Source organism: Balaenoptera borealis (assembly GCF_965194805.1).
Source record: "Balaenoptera borealis genome assembly, chromosome: 4".
NCBI lineage: Eukaryota > Metazoa > Chordata > Mammalia > Artiodactyla > Balaenopteridae > Balaenoptera > Balaenoptera borealis.
Genome location: NC_138861.1, coordinates 117311210 through 117336155, shown reverse-complemented (window position 1 = coordinate 117336155; position 24946 = coordinate 117311210). Strand labels below are relative to the sequence as shown.

At 37.8% G+C, this 24946-nt stretch overlaps 1 protein-coding gene across 8 annotated transcripts in view; it reads left to right on the top strand.

Moving 5' to 3' along the window:
- TBCK (TBC1 domain containing kinase) overlaps nucleotides 1-24946 on the top strand; it is a 243420-nt gene that overhangs the window by 210809 nt on the left and 7665 nt on the right. For 5 of the 8 annotated variants that reach the window (XM_082389068.1, XM_082389065.1, XM_082389066.1 and 2 more), the window contains one exon: nucleotides 22440-23032. In XM_082389068.1, coding sequence (XP_082245194.1) covers nucleotides 22440-22550 — 111 coding nt within the window. In that variant the 3' untranslated portion in view covers nucleotides 22551-23032. Of the gene's footprint in view, nucleotides 1-22439; nucleotides 23033-24946 lie in introns of those variants that run through there. The other 3 variants (XR_014243643.1, XR_014243644.1, XR_014243645.1) reach the window with 1 other exon arrangement.

The following is a 24946-nucleotide window of genomic DNA, read 5'->3' as shown; positions in this document are numbered from 1 at the left end:
TCCACAGAAACATTGAAAATAAGTAGAATCTGTACTTTGTTGAATAGAAGTGGCAAAAGCAGGCATCCTTGTCTTCTTCCTGACCTTAGGGGAAAAGCTTTCAGTCTTTCACCGTTGAATATGATGTTAGTTGGATTTTTTTCATATATAGCTTTTGCCACATTAAGGAAATTCTCTTCTACTTCTAGTTCATTGAGTGTTTTTATCATGGAATGGTGTTGAATTTTATTAAATGTTTTTTCTGCATCAATGGAGATGATTATAATTATGATTTTCCCTCCCTTCTATGAATGCGGTATATTATGTTGATTGATTTTCTCATATGTTTAACTATCTGTGCATTCCTAGTGTAAATTCCATTTAGTCATGGTGTATAATCCTTTCAATAGGCTCCTGAATTCAGTTTGCTAGTATTTTGTTGAAGTTTTTACATCAATATTCATCAGTGGTTAGTTTTCTTTTCTTGCAGTGTCTTGGTCTGGCTTTGGTAGAAGAATAATGCTGATTTGTAGCATGAGTTAAGAAGTGTTCTCTCCTCTTCAGTTTGTTGGAAGGGTTTGAGAAGGATTGGTGTTAATTCTAGCCAGAGCAATTAGGCAAGAAAAAGAAATAAAAGGTATCAAAATTGAACATGTGTTAGTTTCCTAGGGCTGCCATTAAAAATAACACAAACTGGGTGGCTTAATGCAACATAGTTCTAGACGCTAGAAGTCTGAAATCAAGGTGTCAGCCATGCTCCTTCTGAGGCTCTGGGTGGAATCTTTCTTTGCCTTTTCCAGCTTCTGGTGGTGGCCAGCAATCCTTACCACCCACAAAATGGTAGAAAATATTTGTAAATTATATATCTAATAAGGATTATTATCAGAATACAAAATCAACACACAAACATTAGTTATATTTCTATTCACTAACAACTCCCATAACTCAACAACAAAAAGACAACCAAATTTGTAAGTGGGCAAATTCTTAGACATTTTAGACATTCTCTGAAGAAGGTATACAAATGGCCAATAAGCACATGAAAAATACCTGACATCATTAGTCATTAGGGAAACACAGATCAAAGCCGCAGTGAGGTACCACTTCACACCCAAGTGTTGGCAAGAATGTGGAGAAATTGGAACCCTGGTGTATGGCTGGGGGGAATGTAAAGTGATGCAACTTATGTAGGAAACAGTTTAATAGTTTAGCAATTCCTTCAAAATGTAAACATAGAATTACCATATTACCAGCAATTCCACTCCTAGGTAAATACCCAAAAGAATTGAAAACATGAGCTCAAACAGAGACTTGTATGCCAGTGTTCATAGCAGCATTATTTACAATGGTCAAAGGTGGAAACAACCCAAGTGTCCCTCAACAGATGAATGAACAAAATGTGGTATATACATATAATGTAATATTTTTCAGCCGTAAAAAAGGAGTGAAGTTCTGATACAAGCTGCAACATGGATGAACCTTGAAAACAGTTTAAATAAGCCAGACACAAAAGGACAAATATTCTATGATTCCCCTTGTATAAAATATCTAAAATAGGCAAATTCATGGAGACAGAAAGTAAATTAGTGCTATTAGGGGCTGGCTGGGGGATGGGAGAATGGGAGTTTTTGCTTAATGGGTACAGAGTTTCTTTTTTTTTTTTTTTTTTTTTTAACTTTTAGTAAGTAATCTTTTTTTTTTTTTTTTTTTTTAAAGATTGATTGATGGGGCTTCCCTGGTGGCGCAGTGGTTGAGAGTCCGCCTGCCAATGCAGGGGACACGGGTTCGAGCCCTGGTCTGGGAAGATCCCACATGCCGTGGAGCAACTGGGCCCGTGAGCCACAATTACTGAGCCTGTGCGTCTGGAGCCTGTGCTCCTCAACAGAAGAGGCCGCGATGGTGAGAGGCCCGCGCACCGCGATGAAGAGTGGTCCCCGCTTGCCACAACTAGAGAAAGCCCTCGCACAGAAACGAAGACCCAACACAGCCATAAATAAATAAGTAAAATTTAAAAAAAAAAAAAAAAAAGATTGATTGATTGATTGATTGTTATGTTGGGTCTTCGTTTCTGTGCTAGGGCTTTCTCTAGTTGCGGCAAGCGGGGGCCACTCTTCATCGCGGTGCGCGGGCCTCTCACCATCGCGGCCTCTCCTGTTGTGGAGCACAGGCTCCAGACGCGCAGGCTCAGTAGTTGTGGCTCACGGGCTTAGTTGCTCCGCGGCATGTGGGATCTTCCCAGACCAGGGCTCGAACCCGTGTCCCCTGCACCGGCAGGCAGACTCTCAACCACTGCGCCACCAGGGAAGCCCTGGGTACAGAGTTTCTGTTTGGAATGATAAAGAAATTTGGAAATGACCAGTGGTAATGGTTATATAACACTGTGAATATACTTAATGCCACTGAATTGTACACCTAAAAATGGTTTAAATGGAAAATTTCATGTTATAAATTTTTATATCAATTTTTTTTAAGTTCTAGGGTTTGATGTCTTCAGGATACCCCACTGTCCCTAATTCATCTGAGCCCTACAATTTTTGGTCAAACAGTAGTGGAGGATCTTTCATGAGAGCTGTTCTGATCAGGTCTCATCTTTTTCCTCTGTGGGTATTAAAAACAAAAACAAAACAGTGATTTCCAAGCAAGTAGCAGCTTTTCTTCTAAGCTGAAATCAGTGCACTGCAACTGGCACAGTCCTATTTTGAAAAGATTAAGAAAGCCATAGTTGAATACTGTGAGAAGAAAGCAGAGGTGCCAATTCTAGTCAGTATGGTTACAGATTATCTTTACAAATTTTTATGATTTTTATGTCAAACCCATATTTGGACTTCGGAATTTTCTGTTTGCAAAATGGTAGGCACTGATTGTAATTTTTCTAGTTTTACATCTTCTGTTAAAACCTAGTAATAAAGTTAGACTGAAAATTCAACAAATGAAAATATTAAATGAAATCAAGTATAGTTCAATAAAAGGAAAAGCTCTCAATATTGGATTTACAAGTAGCTAAATATTGAACAATTTGAGAGAATAAGTGAACCACTTGTCTAGAATATGATAATATTAAAATCACTCATTTGACATACAAATTAGGTCTAGAGTATTTTTGTAATACAAATAGGAAGGAAGTATTCTATGATGACCAGATGTATTGAATGTATTATCTAAAATCACATAGAAGACAGAACAAATCTGAGTACTGCTTATTCATGTACCTGAAGAACTATATATAATCGGAAGATATATGATACTCTTTTAATTATGTATTCATTAACAATTTTTCCTGTAATTACAACTGATTAGCAACTTTTTGCTATGAGATGCCTTCTTTACAATTACCACTTCATAAGGCTTTTGTTGTGGGCCTAGCTCCCACATTAAGTACATCAGAAACTTTTAGAATCTGCCATTTCTTATCTGGATAAAACATTGCTCCCCCCCCAGAATAGGGCAAAAAAAGGAGGACTACAAAGATTTTAGTTTAATTAGGATTCCAGGTAGAGGCTTCTTCATGCCAGACTTAAGTCCTACTAAATCTCACTTGTCAGTTAATCTTTAATTCACCTTACCCTTCAGGTTAAATAAAGCAGTGAGGCATTATATAATCAAGTATATCCAGACATTTTGTGAACAAAGTTATGTCAGCATCAAGGAAATTTAGATAGTCTCAAGTGAGTGGAGTCCCTAGTCTCTGAAATGTATACTATTGTTCCAAGGGTGGATCAGATTTTGTGCTGATCCTTGCTGCTGTATAGTCAAGTTTAGTTTGACAAGCCAAACAAATACAGATTGCATCTGTTGCTAGGGCTTATGGGAGTAGGAAGACCTCTGCATCAAAACAAGGATAAAGTCAATTCAGGCTTTGTGTCACATTTAAATGAAAAACATGGCAAGGTCTCACTCTTGTCTTCCTGCAGAGATAATCATCTTTTTTGGAAACTCACATGAGAAACTGCATCTTCGATTGCTAAACTAGAATGAGATTCCCTGGGCATACAAGGGAAACATGCTGAATTAATCTCAGAGGGCAAGTGTGTAAATCTAAGAATTAAGGGTTATAACTATTCAGATCAATAGGGAGAGGCAGAGGTAGTCTACCGTCCATATCATGGATTAAATGAACCCAGAGGAGAGTTCATTGTTATATCCTTGAGCAGATTACTCAGATTCAAAGGAAATTTTGATCTTTAGCATTAATCAAATATTATTTATGGGCAAACGTACGATTTGTTTTGATACTCGTAGCAACCATTACTCACACTGCCCTACTACCAACCTAAGATCAAAGTTTCATATATCTCGGCTTGACAAAACATGATGGTGAATCCACCTCTTTCCTAGAAGTAAATTATGTTTAGCGAGAATGATGACGTAGCACAACAGCATGCTTTAAAGTGTTATTGGGTTATACTATTTTCTCCGCTGTGGAAAAATAATGTAGTAGGATCCAACTCTTGAGCTAGTGATGGGTCTCAGACAGGAAAATGGCCAACAACATTGACCAGAGCAAAATGAAACTCCAACTGGTGTTTACTTTCAGTGAGTCCTTTCAGCAGTACATCATAATGCTATGTTAGTCACTGAAACACATGAGACTTTAAAAATAATTACTCTCTATCTAGATTATATTTAGTGGTTATGAGACCACAAGGATTTCATCACTGATAGTGTATCACATCAAAAGATTATCTAAGAAAGCAATTGAAGGAATCTTTGCATTTCACTTTGACTTGTCAACAACCCTTTGGAAAATATTAGGAACAGCGCATCTTACTCTTAAAATGTTATATTCTTGGCACGAAATCAGTGCTTTTCTTTTGTCATCGGAAGAAATCTGAGAACATAAGAGCCAGTTGCAGTAATAAGCCATGTGTGTTATTATTCTTTTCTTTAAAACAAAACAAAGCAAAACTGAAAAAACAAAACAAAAGAGCAAAACATAAATACTTCTGAATAACATTTGAGTCAGAAGCCTACACAAGAGATGATATTTGTGGCAATTCTATGACTAAACATTGTGAGTAGCTGATGCTTTCTACCCTTGGCATGTAAGGATTAAATTTAAAATATGACATCTGTTTTCAAATGAAAATAATCAGATTTATAATAAGCAAGGCACAACATTGCAGCTATTTTTTAAAATAAGATAATACTCCATTTGTGTTCATTTACATTTCCCTGGAGGCCAAGGTTATTTGGCTTTCGGATGTTAGGTTGGAAGTTAATTTGTACTGCGGTAATAGAAGGCTTCCACCCTCTAGTCCCACCTCATTATTTCCTGGATCCCTTAACCAAGCTAAACCAAGTTTTGTGATACTATGATGATCACTCGTAGCCCTTACCTTTTGCCAGTCCCTTTTTCTCTCTCTAGCTGTCTTCTTCCTCTTTTTGCTCAAGCTTTTCCCCTAGCTTTTGGCCTCAGGCATCTGAGGTTATCCTATGCCAAGTGTGTGCTCAAAGGGGACCAAATGACTCTGAAAACACTTTAAACCAATTCAGCACGTGTGTTATCCCTATAGTAAATTTCTCTAGCTCCAGATAGTATCTGCCTAGTTTGTCAGATGAATATAATACTTTAAACTACTTTGTATGAGATCTTCTACCTGTCAGAAAACATTAGGCCTCTTTATACTTGTATCTTAAGCATTCTGATAAAGAATAGGAAGTGAATCTCCTTTATAAGTTCCAAATATGCAAAGAATTCTTTCTTGGTCTTGTTAGACCTGTAAGTACTGGGTATGGTTAAACTTGGCTTTTTTCCTGACTTTTTCCTTGCCTTCTTGTCAGCAAATGTTTTGGTCTGTGGTTTTATATCAGATTATAAGGAAACATTTTAGATATTAATGCAACTTGAACACAGTAGACATCATATGAGGCTTAAAAGTAACAGTGAAAACTCTCCTATATAACTCTACATTTGTTAAGTGATGGAGGATAACTTACTTTAAAAGGTCCATGAACTAAAACCTGTCCTGTAGATTCCCTATTCTCGTAACCTTTCAAAAGTTGCGTGAATTAAAAAGCAATGTAGGAGTTGCAGTAAAGGGAACCTTAAAACACCTAATCCAGGCTTTGGTTTTTTAACAGGTTTACTGGATGTATTATGTGTATAAGCAATTTTTTAAAAGACAGAGGGAGCTCATTTCCAATTTTCAGGAAAAACTACCAAGTCATCATCTGAATCTTGTGAGCTATGGCACCTATTTTCATGAACTGTCACAGGATAAAAGTTATTTGTCTTAATACGTGTTATTCTGTATACCTATCCTGCCCTCCACAGCCCACCATTTAATTCATGACTCCTTACCACAGGAATGTTTGTGACTGAATAAGAAACTAACCATAGTAACTCTCCCTCTTGACTTACAAAGTTTGGGACTTGGCTGTGATCCATCACAACCCTGTTTTGAATCTGAATTTTTATTGTATACATCCTTTTTAGAGCACAGTATACTGTGTGTAATTTGACCAGTGGCTTGGACACAGTTCTCAATTGTCTAGTGTAAACAGAAGTGGATAAATGATTGTTGCTGAAATTCTGGTCGCAAATATCGCAGATCATAGGAAAATGTACCACAAGGCTCATTAGAGCTCCTGATACATGATACTATTAGATGATGGCATTTTATCAGAAGAGGCTTATCCTCTAATATTGATCTTGGGTGGCCTCGGCCTGCAGCGGCTTGAAGCAGGGTTTCGGTTCCCAGCCAGTGATTGAGGTCAGGTCACGGCAGTGAGCGCACCGAATCCTAGCCACCAGACCAGTGTCAGTGACAGGGCCTTGGCCCTGCGGCTTTGCAGAAAAGGAATTCCCACAAAGATGGAAAGTAGTGAAACAAGTAAAATATTTATTAGGAAAAAAAAGTACAGGGCTTCCCTGGTGGCGCAGTGGTTGAGAATCTGCCTGCCAATGCAGGGGACACGGGTTCGAGCCCTGGTCTGGGAAGATCCCACGTGCCGTGGAGCAACTGGGCCCGTGAGCCACAACTACTGAGCCTGCACGTCTGGAGCCTGTGCTCTGCAACAAGAGAGGCCGCGATAGTGAGAGGCCCGCGCACCGCGATGAAGAGTGGCCCCCGCTCGCCGCAACTAGAGAAAGCCCTCGCACAGAAACGAAGACCCAACACAGCCAAAAATAAATTAATTAATTTAAAAAAAAAAAAAGTACAGTACATGTGGATAGACACACGGGCGGGCTCAGAGAGAGAGTCACACTCTCGTGGCAGTTTGAATCACTTTTACGCGGGTTTCCTTTGGCCAATCATTTTGATTTGCCTGGTTCAAAGTCCATATTCGGCATATCTCAGGATTTTCCCATGTGTGCGTGCACATCTCTTAGCTAAGATGGATTCTACTGAAGAGACCTATGGGTAGATTTGGCCACTTGACATCACTCCCCTTTTGACCTCCAAGGAGGCTTTCTGCGCATGTACAGTTGGGGAGGCCTCCTGACTTCGAGAATGAGGAATATATGGTCTCGTTATTTGCTATCTGGGCAGGGCCCAGCCTCCTCTCTAAATTGTCCTGTTATTCCCATCTCGGAGCATCCGTCTACAGAGAACGAACTCAAACCGTTTGCCCTAAGGGCCCATCTACCTCCTGCCTCAGTATGAGCCAGTATGTTTTTATGTCATAAAAACAAACTTTTATGTCCTAGCTAAAATGTTTCTCCTATTTCTTTAACGTCAACTTTTCAGAAAACATCCACATAGCCATTCTTAAGAGAACTTATTTGAAAGTATAAGCTATTGTTAAACACTAAACTGTAAATCTACAGAAATATCCCAATTTACCATATGCATAAATGCTAGGTCACTATCAACTATCATAAATTTTAAAATTAAATGAATTAGCATAAAGGAAAATGTTTAATAGAGTTCATCACGAGTTTTAGAAGGTCTTTGAACTAATTAAAATTATATGTAAAGTGTTGTACATATGTGCTATATATATTTTTTTAGAGAACAGGTTCATAAGCTTTCTTCTGATTGCCAAAAGTATATATGACCCAGTAGACTGTAAGAGTCACTAGTATAAATTACTGCTCCAACATAAAGAGTTCACCATTAACACTGTAAAGCATTAGAGTTAAAGAGTTCACCATAAAGAGTTCACCATTAACACTGAAAAGCCCTACCTGACATTCCATTTGGGGACAACTCTGCTTTTTTAAGTTTGTATCTATACAATTTCAGGGTGTTGTAAATGGCTCTCCTATTAAAGGATCAATTGGGGAAAGGAAAGAGGAGAAAAGGAGGAAACTAGCTTTACAGTAAGTATTTACTATGAATCAAGCACTTACAGATATAATATCTAATTTAAAACTCCCAACAACACTTTAAGTGTACTATTCAAGTGTGTTGTTACAGATTTAACAGGTGAAGAAACTAATGCCAAAAAGGCTAAGTGACTTACCCAAGATCCCACGGCTAACCAGTGGTAGAACCCTGATTCAAACTCTGTATTGTCTAACTACGAAGTTCCCACACTTTCTTCCATACCACCCAGCCTGTTTGATTGAAATAGTGGATTTTCTCACCTTCTTGACTGGTGGAACAAACTTTATGGAAAATTATTATTTGTCTTTGCTGTTAAGTAGGTCTGAAATTCTCTCATCTCCACTTCCCAACTGTCTTCACTCAGATCACCAATATCTTGTGCCTGACCTCCTGCAACTTCCCACTGTCCTTGCCTGCAGCCTCCTTCCCCCAGTTCTACCCTACAACCAGTGAGGTTTTTGAAATGTCGATCTGGTCATCGTCAGAATGGCTTTGTGACTTCCCAGTGCCTTCAAAATAAAATTCAAACCTTCACCATGGTTTTTGAGGCCCTTCATGATCTGGACTCTGCTTTGTTTTCCAAGTTCACCCTCACTGCTCTTAGATTCCAGCCATAATTAACTATTTGTAGTTCCTTATATGCTGTCTCTTTGTATTTGTCTCTATTTGAAGCATTCTTCTCATTTCTGTTCACCTGGGTAACTCCCATTTGTCTTGAAAAGCTGTTTATATAGCATTTCTTCATGGAACTCATTCTTAACTCCTCAAGTTTGGGACTAAGTACCCTTCCCAAGTGCTCATAGAAAGTCTTTTACTTACTCTTATAGTGGCATTGGGACCACTATCATATACAGAGTCTCTGTGTGCATTAGATAAAAACGCATCCTTTGTTTAGGGATACACAGCACCATGTAAGGGCGCAAAGCTTGGAAAGGAGAGGATGGGGCTACATTTCGTGCTCCACTTACCTCTTTTCTGGGTTCTCTCATATAAGGCACAATTTGTACAACCTTAAATGATGGCCCTGTGTAGCATTTATCAAATGGCATTGTAATTGCCTATCCACTTACCTGCATCTTCTACTAAACTCCAAGCTCATTGAGGACAGGGATTATATTGTATTCATTGTACCCCCCGCCCCTAGCATAGTGCCTTTCAAGTAACAAGCATTCAATAAATTCTTGATGGTTGAATTAATGACTAAGTTAAGAATGAACACCTGAAAAATAATAGTTTGCAGTAGACAATGCACTTATAGAAATTGGTAAAAAGAAGAAGAAAATAAAAGAAAAAATGCTAATATCAACTACTAGTTTAAGACAACAAACATTGAGTGCCTACATGATGGAAACTATTGTGAGGAAACAGAAATGAGAAAGACGGTCCCTTGCCCTTATAAAACTTGCAGTCTAGTTAAGAATATAAGACTGATACAACCGATTAAAATTCAAAGTGGAATGTGTCATGTGCTATGAGATTTATAGTTAAAGTTCTAGAAAATCAATGAGAAGGAAGGAGTTTCTTCCAGTTAACAGGAGGATTCCTAAAGCTTCATGGAGAAGGTGATAGTAGACCTAAACCTTGTATTATTGGTAGGATTTCAGTAAGAAAAAGTGTTGGGAGGAGGGCCATAGTCAGGAGGCAGCATTCCAGGCAAAGGAAATAACACAGGCTGATTGGAAAGCACAGGGCTTCTCTGAAGAGCATTTTAGGTACAGATAAGGCTGGAAAGATAAGGGGGAGCTTTTGGTTATAGCGGGCCTTAAATGCTATGCTAGGGAGTTTACATTTTAGGAGTGGGGAGCTATTAAAGGTTTTAAAGAAGGAAAGTGACACTATCAGCTGTATTTTAGAAAGTCATTTGGAAAATTACTTTTAAAGTGTCTCCCATCTCTTTTGCCCTTGATCCCAATGAAATCGAAATTTTAAAACAGCAAGAACCAGAGACCAGTTAAAGAATTTCACTCTCCCTATATTCCCAATCTATTTCAGTGCCAGATTCTTTCCAGATTCTACCTTTAGTTGACCTTCTGTCTCAAGCTTGCAATCTCCCACTGTCTAGTTTCTAAGCCCCCAGTGTCAGCAAAGCTCATGTGGCTGTTGGGAGAAGACGACACCGAGGGGTTTGTCTGAGACTGATAGCCAAAGCTCTGCAACTTTCAAAAGGAGACTCAAGAAATGGCCTCACTGCTTTTATTATATGATTCAAGGCATCTGGTAACATCCTGTCACTATCTTCTCTTACCTTTATTTGGGATACTAAAGGACAACCTTCTTTCTCATTAACCTTTAACTTAAATATAAATAAATGTATGTATTTATATAAAGAATAAGCAAGTGTAAGTCTAAATTGAAGAATTTCTTTTGTTGTTCTCAAAATTCGAAGAAACTTTAGACTTAATATTATCAAAATGAAACTTTGAATGAGAGCTTTTAGGTACGTACTACAAATTGTTCTTACTGACTATGGATAAACAAGCTATTCCTTGTAAGGGATCCACAGATCTTGACTCATCTTGCTTAAGGGCAATAGCCCTAGGAAGGAAAATATCTCTACACAGCAGTTACTGGAGTCTCAGGATTTCCTAAGGGTCTTCCATAATGTTACCATGTAGGCTGCAGAGTGCTAGGTAAAAGGGAAAGGGAAAAACTAAAAATGCAAGAACCACTTAGGAACTAATTCAAGAGTAATTGGGGTCTAAAATGGAGTAGGAGCAGAGGAATGGAAAAAGAGGGAATGGATCCAAGACAAATCACAGAACTAACACAGATTTGTGCCTAACTGAATAATATAGAGCCAAAGGACTTTTATTTTTTTAACTCAAAGATCACCTTAAAGTTTCCAGCTTTGGTTTTGGGGGGAGGTTGCTGATACCTTTAACAGAAATAAGAAAGAGAAAAATAAAGTAAATTTGGAGAGAATGTAATGAATTTTGGACATACTGTGTTTGAGGTGCTAATGGGACATCAGTATAAAAAATGTCAGTCAAGCATTTAGAGGTTCAGACTGGAATTCAAAGGGGAGTTAAAACTAGATGGGTATATATAGAATCCTTCCACTTATAAACAGTTAGTATTCTACAATACAGAACAAAAAGATGTAGGGTTTTTCTTAAACGTATGGATACCAAGGGAGGAAGGAGGGGGTGGGATGAATTGGGAGATAGGAATTGGCATATACACTACTATGTATAAAATAGATAACTAATGAAAACCTACTGCATAGCACAGGGAACTCTACTCAATGCTCTGTGGTGACCGAAATGGGTTTGAAATCCAAAAAAGAGGGGATATATTTATACATTTTGCTGTACAGCAGAAACTAACACAACATTGTAAAGCAACTATACTCCAGTAAAAATTAATTTTAAGAAAAGATGTAGGGTTTTTCTTTACCATAACTAAATCTTAAAACTTATAAATATATTATTTTAGGAAAGGAAACAAATTCCAGGTGATAACCTGAACAAGAGATTGTCGAAAGACCATTAAAAAAAGATACAACTTAACATTTGTTTCAAAAGATTGTAAAAATCCATTGTCTCCATTACAAAATAGCTTATAAATAAGAAAAATTTGATTTAGTCCCAGTGATTGGTAGAGGAGATCAACAAAGAAAACAAGAGATCAAAGGAAAATGGAAGAGAAAGGAAAGGAAAATATCATTTGGACATGTGAGGAAAAAAATATCTGTTATTGAGATGTAAACAAAGCAAACAATGGAGCAGAAAGTTGCATTGACTTATGCTGACATCATGTGACTTTGGGAAATATTTATTTTCCTTGCCGTTTCTATTTAAAATGTATACTTTAAAACATTAAAATTATTTTCCTTTCCTTTACTCCTCATGGGATTTTGTTAGAATTATATATAAGACAGTAAAATAGAAGAGACAAAGAAGAGAACTTTATAATTGCACATGAAAATATTAACTTCTCTTTTTCTCATATACCCCTTGAGTGGCCCACATACCACTAAAAATTACTGAACTCATTGAGAGAATAGCACTGCAACTTACTAAAAAATAAGCATGGAGGCCAAGAATAGAAAGTGAAACTTTCACTGCATTATCTTCATATTCTTCATCTACTTCAGTTCCTTAACTGTGGAAATGGACTGAGGACATTTGTCTCTGACCTGACTACTCTGTGGCCTTCTATATTAAAATTATCACACAAAGTTTATTATTTCTATATTTATAAACTTCATTACGTTTTTGTATAAATGTTTTTTATATTGATAACTTTCAAAGACTTTTTTAAAATGTCTTAAATTTTAAACACTTTGAGTTAGTGCGCTACAATTATATGTATGTCCCCTTGTATAACACAAACTATAAAAAATGTTTTTAAGATGAAATTTGTACACTATCCCATTTCCTAATCCCCAAAGATTAGTTCCAAGAATAGAAGACTAATATACACCATAGCATGGATTCTGAATATCCCAGACACCATTAGGATAGTTATCTCTCAAATAAACATGGACCAGAAAGCTTAGACCATATAATGTCTGTTTTTGTAAACTCTCCCTTTTTTTTTCTTACTGCATAATTAACCATATTCCAGTATATAACATGCTAGAGTAATACCCTGGAATTACCTGTTTTGCTCCTTACTTGTCACGAGTGCCTTTGGTAAGGTGTAAGATGATTACTGGCCTTGTGTTCACCTTCTTGGTTTTGCCTTCCAGCTGATTTTACTTATGTGAGTGAAATAAGAAAGTAAGGTAGCCACTGCCTAATTGTTATTAGATGTTAATACTGTGAAAACTGATTTCACACCTTATATAGCATTCCTTTTTTTTTCACTGTTAATGAGGTATAATTGACACAGAAGAACTGTATATATTAAAAGTATACATCTTGATGTTTTGATATATGTATACATTATGAAATGATCACCAAAATCAAGCTAATGAATATATCCATCACTTCACCATTTTTTTTCTTTTTTTTTCTTAGCAAATCTCAAGTATACAATGAGGTATTGTTATACTTGCTATATATAGTAACTAGTCACCATGCTGTACATTAGATCTCCAGAACTTATTCATCTTGCACAACTGAAACTTTGTACCCTTTGACCAACATCTGCCCATGTCCTCCCATTGACCCCCTCACCCCTGGCAACCACCATTCTACCTCTGCTTATATGAACTTGACTATTTTTGATTCCACATGTAAGTGAAATCATACACATTTGTTTTTATGTCTCTGGCTTATTTCACTTAGCATATGTCCTCCAGGTTCACCCATGTATCACAAATGGCAGGATTTCCTTTTTTAAGGTTGACTAATAATCCATTGTATATATACACCACATTTTCTTGATCCATTATCTGTCAATGGACATTTAGGTTGTTTCTTTTTTTTTTAATTGAAGTATAGTTAATTTACAATGTTGTGTTAATTACTGCTGTACAGCAAAGTGATTCAGTTAAATGTATATATACATTCTTCTTTTTTAATATTCTTTTCTATTATGGTTTATCATAGGATATTGAATATAGTTCTCTATGCTATATAGTAGGATCTTGTTGTTTATCCATTCTATATATAATAGCTCACATCTACTAACTCCGACCTCCCAGTCCATCCCTGTCCCAAACCCCTCCCCCTTGGCAACCACCAGTCTGTTCTCTATGTTCGTAATTCTGTTTCTGTTTCATAGATAGGTTCATTTGTGTCATATTTTAGATTCCACATATAAGTGATATCATATGGTATTTGTCTTTCTCTTTCTGTCTTCACTTAGTATGATAATCTCTAGTTGCTTCTATGTTGCTGCAAATGGCATTATTTTGTTCCTTTTTATGGCTAAGTAGTATTCCATTGTATATATGTACCACATCTTCTTTATCGATTCATCCATTGATGGACATTTAGGTTGTTTCCATGTCTTGGCTATTGTGAATAGTGCTGCTATGAACATAGGGGTACATGTAGGTTGTTTCTATATCTTGGCTATTGTAAATAGTGCTGCAATGAACATGGGAATGCAGATACCTCTTCAAGATCCAGATTTCATTTCCTTTGGATATATACCCAGAAGTGGGATTTCTGGGTCATATGGTAATTCTGTTTTTAGTTTTTGGAGGAACGTCCATACTGTTTTCCATAATGGCTGCAACAATTTACATTCCCACCAACAAAGTGCAAGGGTTTTCTTATGTAGTTTATTTATAAAAATAAACATATGTAGTACTCTTAAGAAAATAAATGTCAGTGTGTTAATTATAAAATATCTGGGTATAGAAAACTAGCAGGAGACAGAATACTTTTCTCAGTTGTGGGAGGAACATAATAAGGAACAAAACAAAAAATGACATTTTAAAGTTATTGTGTAATTGAGGGAAGAGATCAGTGGAGTATTAGTTAAATCATTTCTACCTCTTTCCTGCTAATCCTTGTCACAGCTCTTATGTTTCTAATTGGGATCACTGAGTTGGGCAGTTAAAATGATCAAGACATTTATTAATGACTCCAGAAATCTCTTAAATAATCAGGACAAGACAGTCCTTGAGTTATATTTAAGGCCACACTATACTCCCAATGCAGAAATCACCCCATATCTTACTTCTCATCTCAAATATGTTTATCTGAGTTGTCCAGCCAAACTCTTAGAAATAGGTACATAATATGCATAAAGTATCAGCCTAGCTCCAGCCACACGGTGCCAGAAATATTAAATGTGCACCATATTTTCAGCATTCCAGAGGATCAAGAGGACACATAAAACTAGCACAGCATCAGCTTCACATCCATAAAACCAAGAAAATGAAATTGCTACAGTTGCTCATTACAGGTTAATTGCCAGTTCCCTTATTCAGTTTCATATCCAACCAAAAGTGATATTTCACTTTTGAAATATTAGCCCAAATTTAGCATTATTTGTTGGGGAAAGGAATGGACAAATAAATGGAAGAGAGAGACTTCTCAGCTTGAGCTTCACCAGCGAGTTGGTCAATTCATGCCCATTGTCCAGTCCCCAATATGAACTTAAAACTCACAAGGCCAATTAATTGTTTGCAAGGTGCTTAATTGTCTGCAATGTGCTTCCTTGCAGAATCTTGAGGAGCCCAGTTTTCTTAGCTTCCTGCTGCTACTATAGGTTCCACCCAAAACTGTGTCCTAGGATACCCAGTGAGAAACAACATGATCCTGTTCTGTGCCCCTCACAAATCTTACCTGTTCTCAGCTTTAATTTCTTGACCTTAGTTAACATGCACTACTCTGTGGCAGTTCAAAAATCCCTTTCCTCCACTCATTCTCCTGCTACAGTAGAACTTGACTTCCACTAGACAAACATGCCAGCCTCTTAGTCCAAGCTCAGATGCAAGATAAAGAGAGAAAACAAGATGGAGTGGCACCCACAAGAGCCTGCCACTTTCAGACAGTGATGATTTGAGGTGTGCCTACCCAAGCCCTAGAAACGAGTACCACCACCAGATCCCACTAACCAGAGGAATGATAAAAATGCCAGAGCTTTGCCCTCTCCAAATGGGAGTACTTCCCACAAGAAATGCAGCTGCCCCTGCAGTCTGTGATTCCCAAAATTCTATCCCAGCAAATACCAGATTCTGCCAACTCCACGTAGGATGTTGCCTGCTAGATCTCAACTGGTTGTGCAGTTTGAGGAGCCCCATTGTCTCCAGGCAGGACTTGGCCTTACAAATTCCAGCCCCACAACATGGCAGCCTCTTTTAGTGCAAAGTGACTTGCTCACCACACAGTACTATACTTATAAAAATTACAGTTTGAAGTCCCAGACAAACCTGACCAGCAAATGAATCTCATTATGTAATAAAGCAATCCTCAATCTGGCTACACAATAGAATCACCTAGAATTATAGGTGAAAAAAACCAAAAATGTTGCTGGAGCTTCATCCCAAGAAACTCTACTTCTTACTGGTATGGAGTGGGCCTGGGTATCAGTGTTTTACTGAAAGCACCTAGATGATTCTGATGTCTTCATAACACTGGTCCAATATGATATCTTGCCCCTTCCACCAAGGATATCATTCAGTAAGTCTAGGTTTATGATTTCTGTTTGAAGTCAGGCCTCTCCCAAAGCTGCAGCTGTAGTCTACACCAGACACTTCATCATCAGAGTCCAGTACCCTGTCTATTCACTCAGTAAAGCTGCCAACTCCAGGTGGAAAGTAAAAGATGGATGAAACCCTGAACTCTGTGTGCCTGGTTCTCCTCTGTTCCACCATATATCTTCTCCATAAGTGACATGGCTTTTTTCACACAGTGGATTCATAGCCCTTTCTTTCCTCCCTAACCTGTCAAGCTATAGACTCAGAGAGCGCTACCTAATCAGTGTAACGACAGTGACCATCACTTCTGGGTTCTCATTCCCTCCAGGTGTTACTAATGAAAGAGGAATGGGGAGAGGGCAACAGCCCCCTAACCCCTGTTAAATTCAGGAGTATCTTGAACTTTTGTTTTTGTAGTAGCCATACTGCTTAATACTGTTTGCTACTGTCTCCTCCACTGAACTGTAAGCACTGCAAAAACTGAAACAGTGCCTGGCACTTAGTAGGAATTCAGTGAAATGTTTGATTGATAAGTGAATGAACAAATGAATGAATAAATGGAGAAAAGCTCTTTCCATGGTAGGAGTGGAAAGATGCTGTCTTGGCTTCACTGTTAGGGGCCAATATGTAACATGGATAATTGGAACCACAAGCAGAGGATTGGAGGAGCAGAACTCGTAATCTTAACCTGAAAACTCAACACTTGCTCTTTTTCTTTACTTAGGCGCAGGCTTGCTTCATTTCAAGGCACCTGAACATTTGCCATCTCCTTGTAGTCCATTTCTGCTTTTCTTCTTAGACCTCCCACATCGCAGCAGCCTGATTGTTCTAAAATGCTCTGTTCTGCCTGCTTTGCCTTCACCATTTTCCAGCTCAGTAGCAGCCTACTTGTTATATCCCTCCTTACAATAACAGTGGGAGCTCTTTCCAGCTCTACAGCATAGTTTAAGAGAGATTAGGTAAATGTACAGTAAGTCCTTTCTTACTCATTTTCTGACTTCTGTAGTGTTTTGAAAGTGCTGAACGCTAAGACTGCTTATCCACAAGCCCTTTTGAGTAATGATATGTTTATCTTAGAATTTCGACCTAAATGGTAATTGTATTGCTGCAAGTGGGAGAATGAAGCCAAGATGTTTCAGTAATCATATAGTACCAGAGACTGTGCTGCCTGCACATGTGACTTGGGACAGGTGAATCTGGTGCCTCTGTTCTTAAGGACTGGTTGAAAGAGAAATAAGCAAGAAGCACAGGAGGAAGATCAGCTCACTTGATACCTTTTGAAATACAGTACACTATTTCTCTTCAACATAAATTACTATTAAGGATATCCTCAGTGGCTCTAAAAGAGCTTATGCTCTAAAACATGAACAGCATTTGAATCTCTCTTAAGGCATTGCAGAGAATGGTGGAGAAGCTAAGTGGGGTCAGCAGTACTGAGTTCCTTTTCTGTTAGTTGTTTTGAAAATTGCTAAGATCTGAGTCCAACAACATGTGTGGATTGGCCAAAAAGTTCCTTCGGTTTTTAAGTAAAAATAAAAGACACATTTTTCATGAACTTTATTGGACAGTGTATTCACCGTCTTGTTCCACTGCCTTCTGCCATTTTTCAGGCAACTTTATAATTCCATCGTCCCAAAACTTTTTATCTTTCTGAGCAAAGAACCGGTCCAGGTGCCTTTTACAGTCTTTCAGGGAATCGAAATTTTTTCCGTTAAGAGAATTTTGTAAAGACTGAAATAAATGGAAATCTGAAGGTACAATGTCTGGTGAATACGGTGGATGAATCAGAACTTCTCAGCCAAGCTGCAACAAGTTTTGCATGGTCATCAAAGAAACATGCAGTCTTGCAATATCCTGATGGAAGATTATGCATTTTCTGTTGACTAGTTCTGGATGCTTTTTGTCGAGTGCTGCTTTCAGTTGGTCTAATGGGGAGCAGTACTTGTTGGAATTAATCGTTTGGTTTTCTGGAAGGAACTCATAATAGAGGACTCCCTTCCAGTCCCACCATATATACAACATCACCTTCTTTGGATGAAGACCGGCCTTTGGTGTGGTTGGTGGTGGTTCATTTCGCTTGCCCCACGATCTCTTCCATTCCACATTATTGTACAGTATCCACTTTTCATCGGCCATCACAATTTGTTTTAAAAACAGAACATTTTCGTTACGTTTCAGCAGAGAATCACATGTGGAAATATGGTCAAGAAGGTTTTTTTCACTTAACTTATGTAGAACCTAAACATCAAAGCGATTCACATAACCAAGCTGGTGCAGATGATTTTCAACGCTTGATTTGGATATTTTGAGTATGTCGGCTATCTCTCTCATGGTATAATGCTCAGTGTTCTCAATTAATGTCTCAATTTGATCGCTATCAACTTCAACCGGTCTACCCAACCGAGGAGCATCGTCCAGTGAGAAATCTCCAGCACGAAACTTTGCAAACCACTTTTGACACGTTCGATCAGTCACAGCATCTTCTCCATATGCTGCACAAATCTTTTTTTGCATTTCAGTTGCGTTTTTAACCTTTCTTGAAATAATAAAGCATAATATGCCGAAAATGTTGCTTTTTTCTTCCATCTTCAATATTAAAATGGCTACACAAAAATTCACCAGTTTTGATAAGTTTTTTTTTAAATGCACGCTTCTATGACAGCTGTCACAGTACAGTCTAACAAAATTGTTTCAAGTGAAATTAAAAGCAACTAAGTGCTACTAGAGCCATCTTACGGAAAAAGACCGAATGAACTTTTTGGCCAAGCCAATATTTCACCTACTTACTGATATCTTTATCCTTGGGCTTAAGATAGTATTTTTCAAAATATTGTCCACAGACCTGCTTTAGAATCATCTAATGGTGTTTGTTGAAAAATAAAAACAAAAACAACAAAACACATTCCTGAGCCGCAGATCAATAAACAGAATCTCTGAGTGAGGCCTTGAAATTATCCTGACCAAACCACTCAGCTGATTCTTTTGAACCCGTAAAGTCTAGACTGCTGGCTTGAGACTTCACCAATATTAAGCTTCAAATACTCCCAAAAGGCAATAGCACTGTGAGCAGGTATTAGTCATTTTTCTTGAAGGATCTGAGATCAGGTTATGATAAAGTAATTGAGAAAAACGTGAGGACACAAACACCCAAGCGGGAGGAATAGGACACCACCTATAGACAGAGAATGGCCAGAGAGCTAAAGAAAACTTTCTTTACTTAACCTCTACTTCTTTACCCTTTTGCCCTTGGGTATTTGTCTTTTACCATAGTTTAGTTGAGACCAATAGGCATATATTGAGCCCCTGCCCTGTGCTGGGCACTAGGGACTATACTACCCAAAGCAATCTACAGATTCTATGCAATCCCTATCAAACTACCAATGTCATTTTTCACAGAACTAGAACAAAAAATTGCACAATTTGTATGGAAACACAAAAGACCCCGAATAGCCAAAGCAATCTTGAGAAAGAAAAATGGAGCTGGAGGAATCAGGCTCCCTGACTTCAGACTATACTACAGAGCTACAGTAATCAAGACAGTATGGTACTGGCACAAAAACAGAAATATAGATCAATGGAACAGGATAGAAAGCCCAGAGATAAACCCACGCACATATGGTCACCTTATCTTTGATAAAGGAGGCAAGGGTATACAATGGAGAAAAGACAGCCTCTTCAATCAGTGATGCTGGGAAAACTGGACAGCTACATGTAAAAGAATGAATTAGAACACTTCCTAACACCATACACACAAATAAACTCAAAATGGATTCGAGACCTAAATGTAAGGCCAGACATTATAAAACTCTTAGAGGAAAACATAGGCAGAACACTCTATGACATAAATCACAGCAAGATCCTTTTTGACCCAGCTCCTAGAGAAATGGAAATTAAAACAAAAATAAACAAATGGGATCTAATGACACTTAAAAGCTTTTGCACAGCAAAAGAAACCATGAACAAGACGAAAAGACAACCCTCAGAATGGGAGAAAATATTTGCAAACGGAGCAACTGACAAAGGATTAATCGCCAAAATATACAAGCAGCAAATGCAGCTCAATATCAAAAAAACAAACAACCCAGTCCAAAAATGGGCAGAAGACCTAAATAAACATTTCTCCAAAGAAGTTATACAGATTGCCAACAAACACATGAAAGAATGCTCAACATCATTAATCATTAGAGGAATGCAAATCAAAACTACAATGAGGTATCACCTCACACCAGTCAGAATGGCCATCATCAAAAAAATCTACAAACAATAAATGCTGGAGAGGGTGTGGAGAAAATGGAACCCTCTTGCACTGTTGGTGGGAATGTAAATTGATACAGCCACTATGGAGAACATTATGGAAGTTCCTTAAAAAACTAAAAATAAAACTACCATATGACCCAGCAATCCCACTACTGGGCATATACCCTGAGAAAACCGTAATTCAAAAGAATCATGTACCACAGTGTTCACTGCAGCACTATTTACAATAGCCAGGACATGAAAGCAACCTAAGTGTCCATCGACAGATGACTGGATAAAGAAGATGTGGCACATTTATACAATGGAATATTACTCAGCCATAAAAAGAAATGAAATTGAGTTATTTGTAGTGAGGTGGATGGACCTAGAGTCTGTCATACAGAGTGAAGTAAGTCAGAAAGAGAAAAGCAAATACCGTACGCTAACACATATATATGGAACCTAAAAAAAAAAAAAAAATGATTCTGATGAACCTAGGGGCAGGACAGGAATAAAGATGCAGATGTAGAGAATGGAGTTGAGGACACAGGGAGGGGGAAGGGTAAGCTGTGACAAAGTGAGAGAGTGTCATGGACATATATACACTACCAAATGGAAAATAGGTAGCTAGTGGGAAGCAGTCACATAGCACAGTGCTATGCGATCAGCTCGGTGCTTTGTGACCACCTAGAGGGGTGGGATAGGGAGGGTGTGAGGGAGACGCAAGAGGGAGGGGATATGGGGATATACGTATGCATATAGCTGATTCACTTTGTTATACAGCAGAAACTAACACAACATTGTAAAGCAATTATACTCCAATAAAGATGTTAAAAAAAAAAAAAAAGAAACAACACTCTCACTGTCCTAGAGGAGTTTAGAGTTTGCTAGAGGAAGCAGGCTCTTAAATGGGCAATTTAAATAAATGTGGTAAGCCAAAGGTAGAGATTTGCACAAAAAATCTGGGGGCCTGAAAAGAGGGGCCCCTAATGGAAACTTAGCCCCTAAACAAGGAATTGCCTGAGTAAGGAAGTAAGTAGAAATTAGGCAGGTCGGGGTGGGGGGTTGCTTGTGAGGAGAAACTAAAACGGGGACCAGGAGTTGGTGGGAAATGGAGCATGTTTCCAACAGACAGTGCACAACCAAAAAAGACTGAATCCTAAAGTGATCCCATCTGTCAGGGGATTGATTACAGTCCAGGACTGCTTCATCGTAAAGTACAAGGAGTAGAGAAAGATAGTCAATGATCCTGGATAGGCAGACATGGGCAAGTCAGAGAGGAATGTGTATGTCTTGATAATTTTTCAAAGCCCTGCTTTGCCAGGCATCTAGAAGACTTCTTGGAGCAGTCCTTCAAATCTATTCCAAATTTATGGTCTCAAACTGTTCATTGCAGTTGCTCCAAAAACATGTTAGAACCAGTTCATGGGCCTTCTCTGGGATATTGTGCATGTAATTGCAATAACTAATATGTTGAAAATACTGTAAAAATTGTTCAAAATATAGATTTGAGAATGTTTTGACTCTCACTGGAAGGATATATGAAAAATAGGAATATTAATGTCCTCTGGAGAGGGAGACTGAGAACAGAGGTAGGAGGAATTTACCTGCATAGTCTCACGGTATCCCCTTTTATACTGTTTGAATTGTTTACCAAGTATATTTATTGCCTAGTCAAACAAGTTTACAAGAGAATTAAAGAGAGACATTTATCCCATAGCATAAATACGTTTGAAAAGAGGGATTTAATTTATATTAAAAACTAAAGTAATGATTCATTGATAGAACAGTGACAGCAGTAATAACATTATCATTATCATTCGTCTGTCACAGCTTGAGAAAAAAACGGGATTGGAGATATATCAATTTTGTGTATCCTTTATAAATTTGTCCTTCTTTTTTTTCAGTTTGCGGCTCATCTTGTGAAGATTAAATATCCAAGAATCTGTATTCTAGATGGTGGCATTAATAAGCTCAAGCCAACAGGCCTCCTCACTGTCCCATCCCCTCAAATATGAAGAACAGGAGTCTGGCTGTCAAAAGGACAGAGTGGCATCACCCCCAGCAGCACAGCTCTTCACAGCCTTGCCACTCTAAGGCAGAACTAGACTTCCAGATTGTTACATTTCCATTTCAAGTTTTGTCATGAGACATTTTATTTTTAATCTCATGACCGAAATGTTCAGCTATCCAGGCAACAAACTTGACTGTACATGTATTCCTGAAAGAATTTTCTTAACAATGAAATCCGATCACGTATTTTTACCACACCAACGCAAAGCCAGAAGAATTCAACTGACGAGGCAGATTTAGCATTATCAAGAAGTCTCAGTTACACTGAAAAGGCTGTCTTCCATTGCACTGAACAGACAGTCCTAACAAAGGTATTCTTTAGAAATATAGGCTGCATGTGAGCTGAAATCATCCTTCCATGATAATGAAAACTGAAAAGCTATTCACAATACATTCCTTATAAGTAAATGCTATATTTGGTAACTCATTTTGGGCCCAGATATATATGTGTGTGTGTGTGTGTGTGTGTGTGTGTGTGTTTAGAGGGAGTAGAATTTAACCCTTTGGAGAAAGTAATAACAGTTTACTTCCAGAAAAATGAAAGTCAGAAACCATTCATATTATATAGAATATTCTTTCAGCTCCTGTAGCTGAGACACCCAAAATAAGAGTGACTTAGACAAGCTAGAACTTTATTTGTCTCTCACATAAAAGTCTGCATAGTCAATGTAGGGCTAGTGTATATTGGTTTCATTATCATTAAGAACTCAGGTGTCTGTTCTCATTCTTTACCACCCTCAACAGTTAGTTTCTATCTCATAGATCAAGATGGCCGTTAGCTCCCACCATCATATCTACAATTTAGAAGGAAGGGAATGAAGGAGGAGGGAGGGGGAAAAAAAAAGAGAGAAGGAAAAAGTAGGGAGGGAGGAAAGAAAGGAGAGAAGGGAGGGCATGCTCCTTCTCTTTAAGGGCACAAACCAGAAGGTGCACATATTACTTCTGCGTACACACCACTCACCAGAACTTACACATGTGGCCACAACTAGCTATCAAGAAAATCTGGAATACAGTTTTGGCTGGGCAGCCATTTACCCAGTTAAAAAATTTTATTACTGTGTGAGAAGAGGAAAATACATTGAGGAACAACTGGCAGCCTCTGTCACATTATTCAAAAAATTAAGCATTTCACTGAAGCTAAGATATATCACAATTTTATGTACCATGAAGAAAGAAAAAAAGCAGCCAAATAAACTGTGACACACCAGCAATTATAAGATTCATTTCCATTTCAGAAATGTGAAAAAAATATGCATCTTAGAATTATTAAAATACAGTACATCTTTTTTATTATTTTCAATTTTGTTTTAACTAAAACATGTTCTTTCATCTTTAACTTATATTCTTCTTCAATGTTAGGACTACCTAGGTAGAACATTTCAATGAGAGCCTCAATGAACCTTTCTTAACTATGGTTTTATTGTTGCTGTTGTTTTGGGTGTTTGGGGCATCTATTTTTTAAATTCAGATATAATCACATACCTTAAAATTCACCCTTTTAAAATGTACAATTCATGTTTTTTAGTAGATTCACAAACCTGTGCAATCATCACTACTATCTAATTTCAGAACATTTTCAAAACCCAAAAAAGAAATCCTATACCTATTAGCAGTCATTCCCCATTGACCTCTCCCAAGGTCTTTAATTTAATTTTTGTACATGGAGTGAGGTAAGTATCCAACTTCGTTCTTGCATGTGGCTATCAAGTTATCCCAGCAGCCGTGTTATTTTGTTTGTTTTGCTCAATTAAGTTATATTCAGTCATTCACCAAATACATTTTGAATACCTACTATTTATAAGACACTGACATAATCAGTGGTTATATCATTCTGTGATCTTTACATAATATACAAAGAAAAAATGTGAGAATTAATGAGAAAAGAAAATTTTACCATGATTTCTCTAACATCATTTTTGGGCCATTATCTACCCTGGTTAGGAAAATAAGTCCTCCTGCCCTTGCCTTCAATCTTTGATGACTTATTTGACTTCATAATCATAGTGCAGCACTGATGATCATTTGGAAGGAATGGTTCTGAGTCTCAACTTTGCCTTCCTGAGAAAGCAGAGGAAAGATGGGGCAGCAGAGATCTGAACTGAACGGGGTGGTAGGTAGTGAGAGAGGGTGAAGACCTGAGTGTTGTGAGGAGAGCTGTGGGAGCAGATAATAGTAGCCAACCTCCCTCACAATTTTGCAATTGGTCTTTCTTAAAACTTGATACGTTTAGGCTTATTTTGAAAAAAATGGAAGTTTTTTTAAACATTGAAATTACAAATAATATGTAATATTCTCAACAGTAAAATAAGAAAGAGCATACAGTCACTGCCATGTCTACATG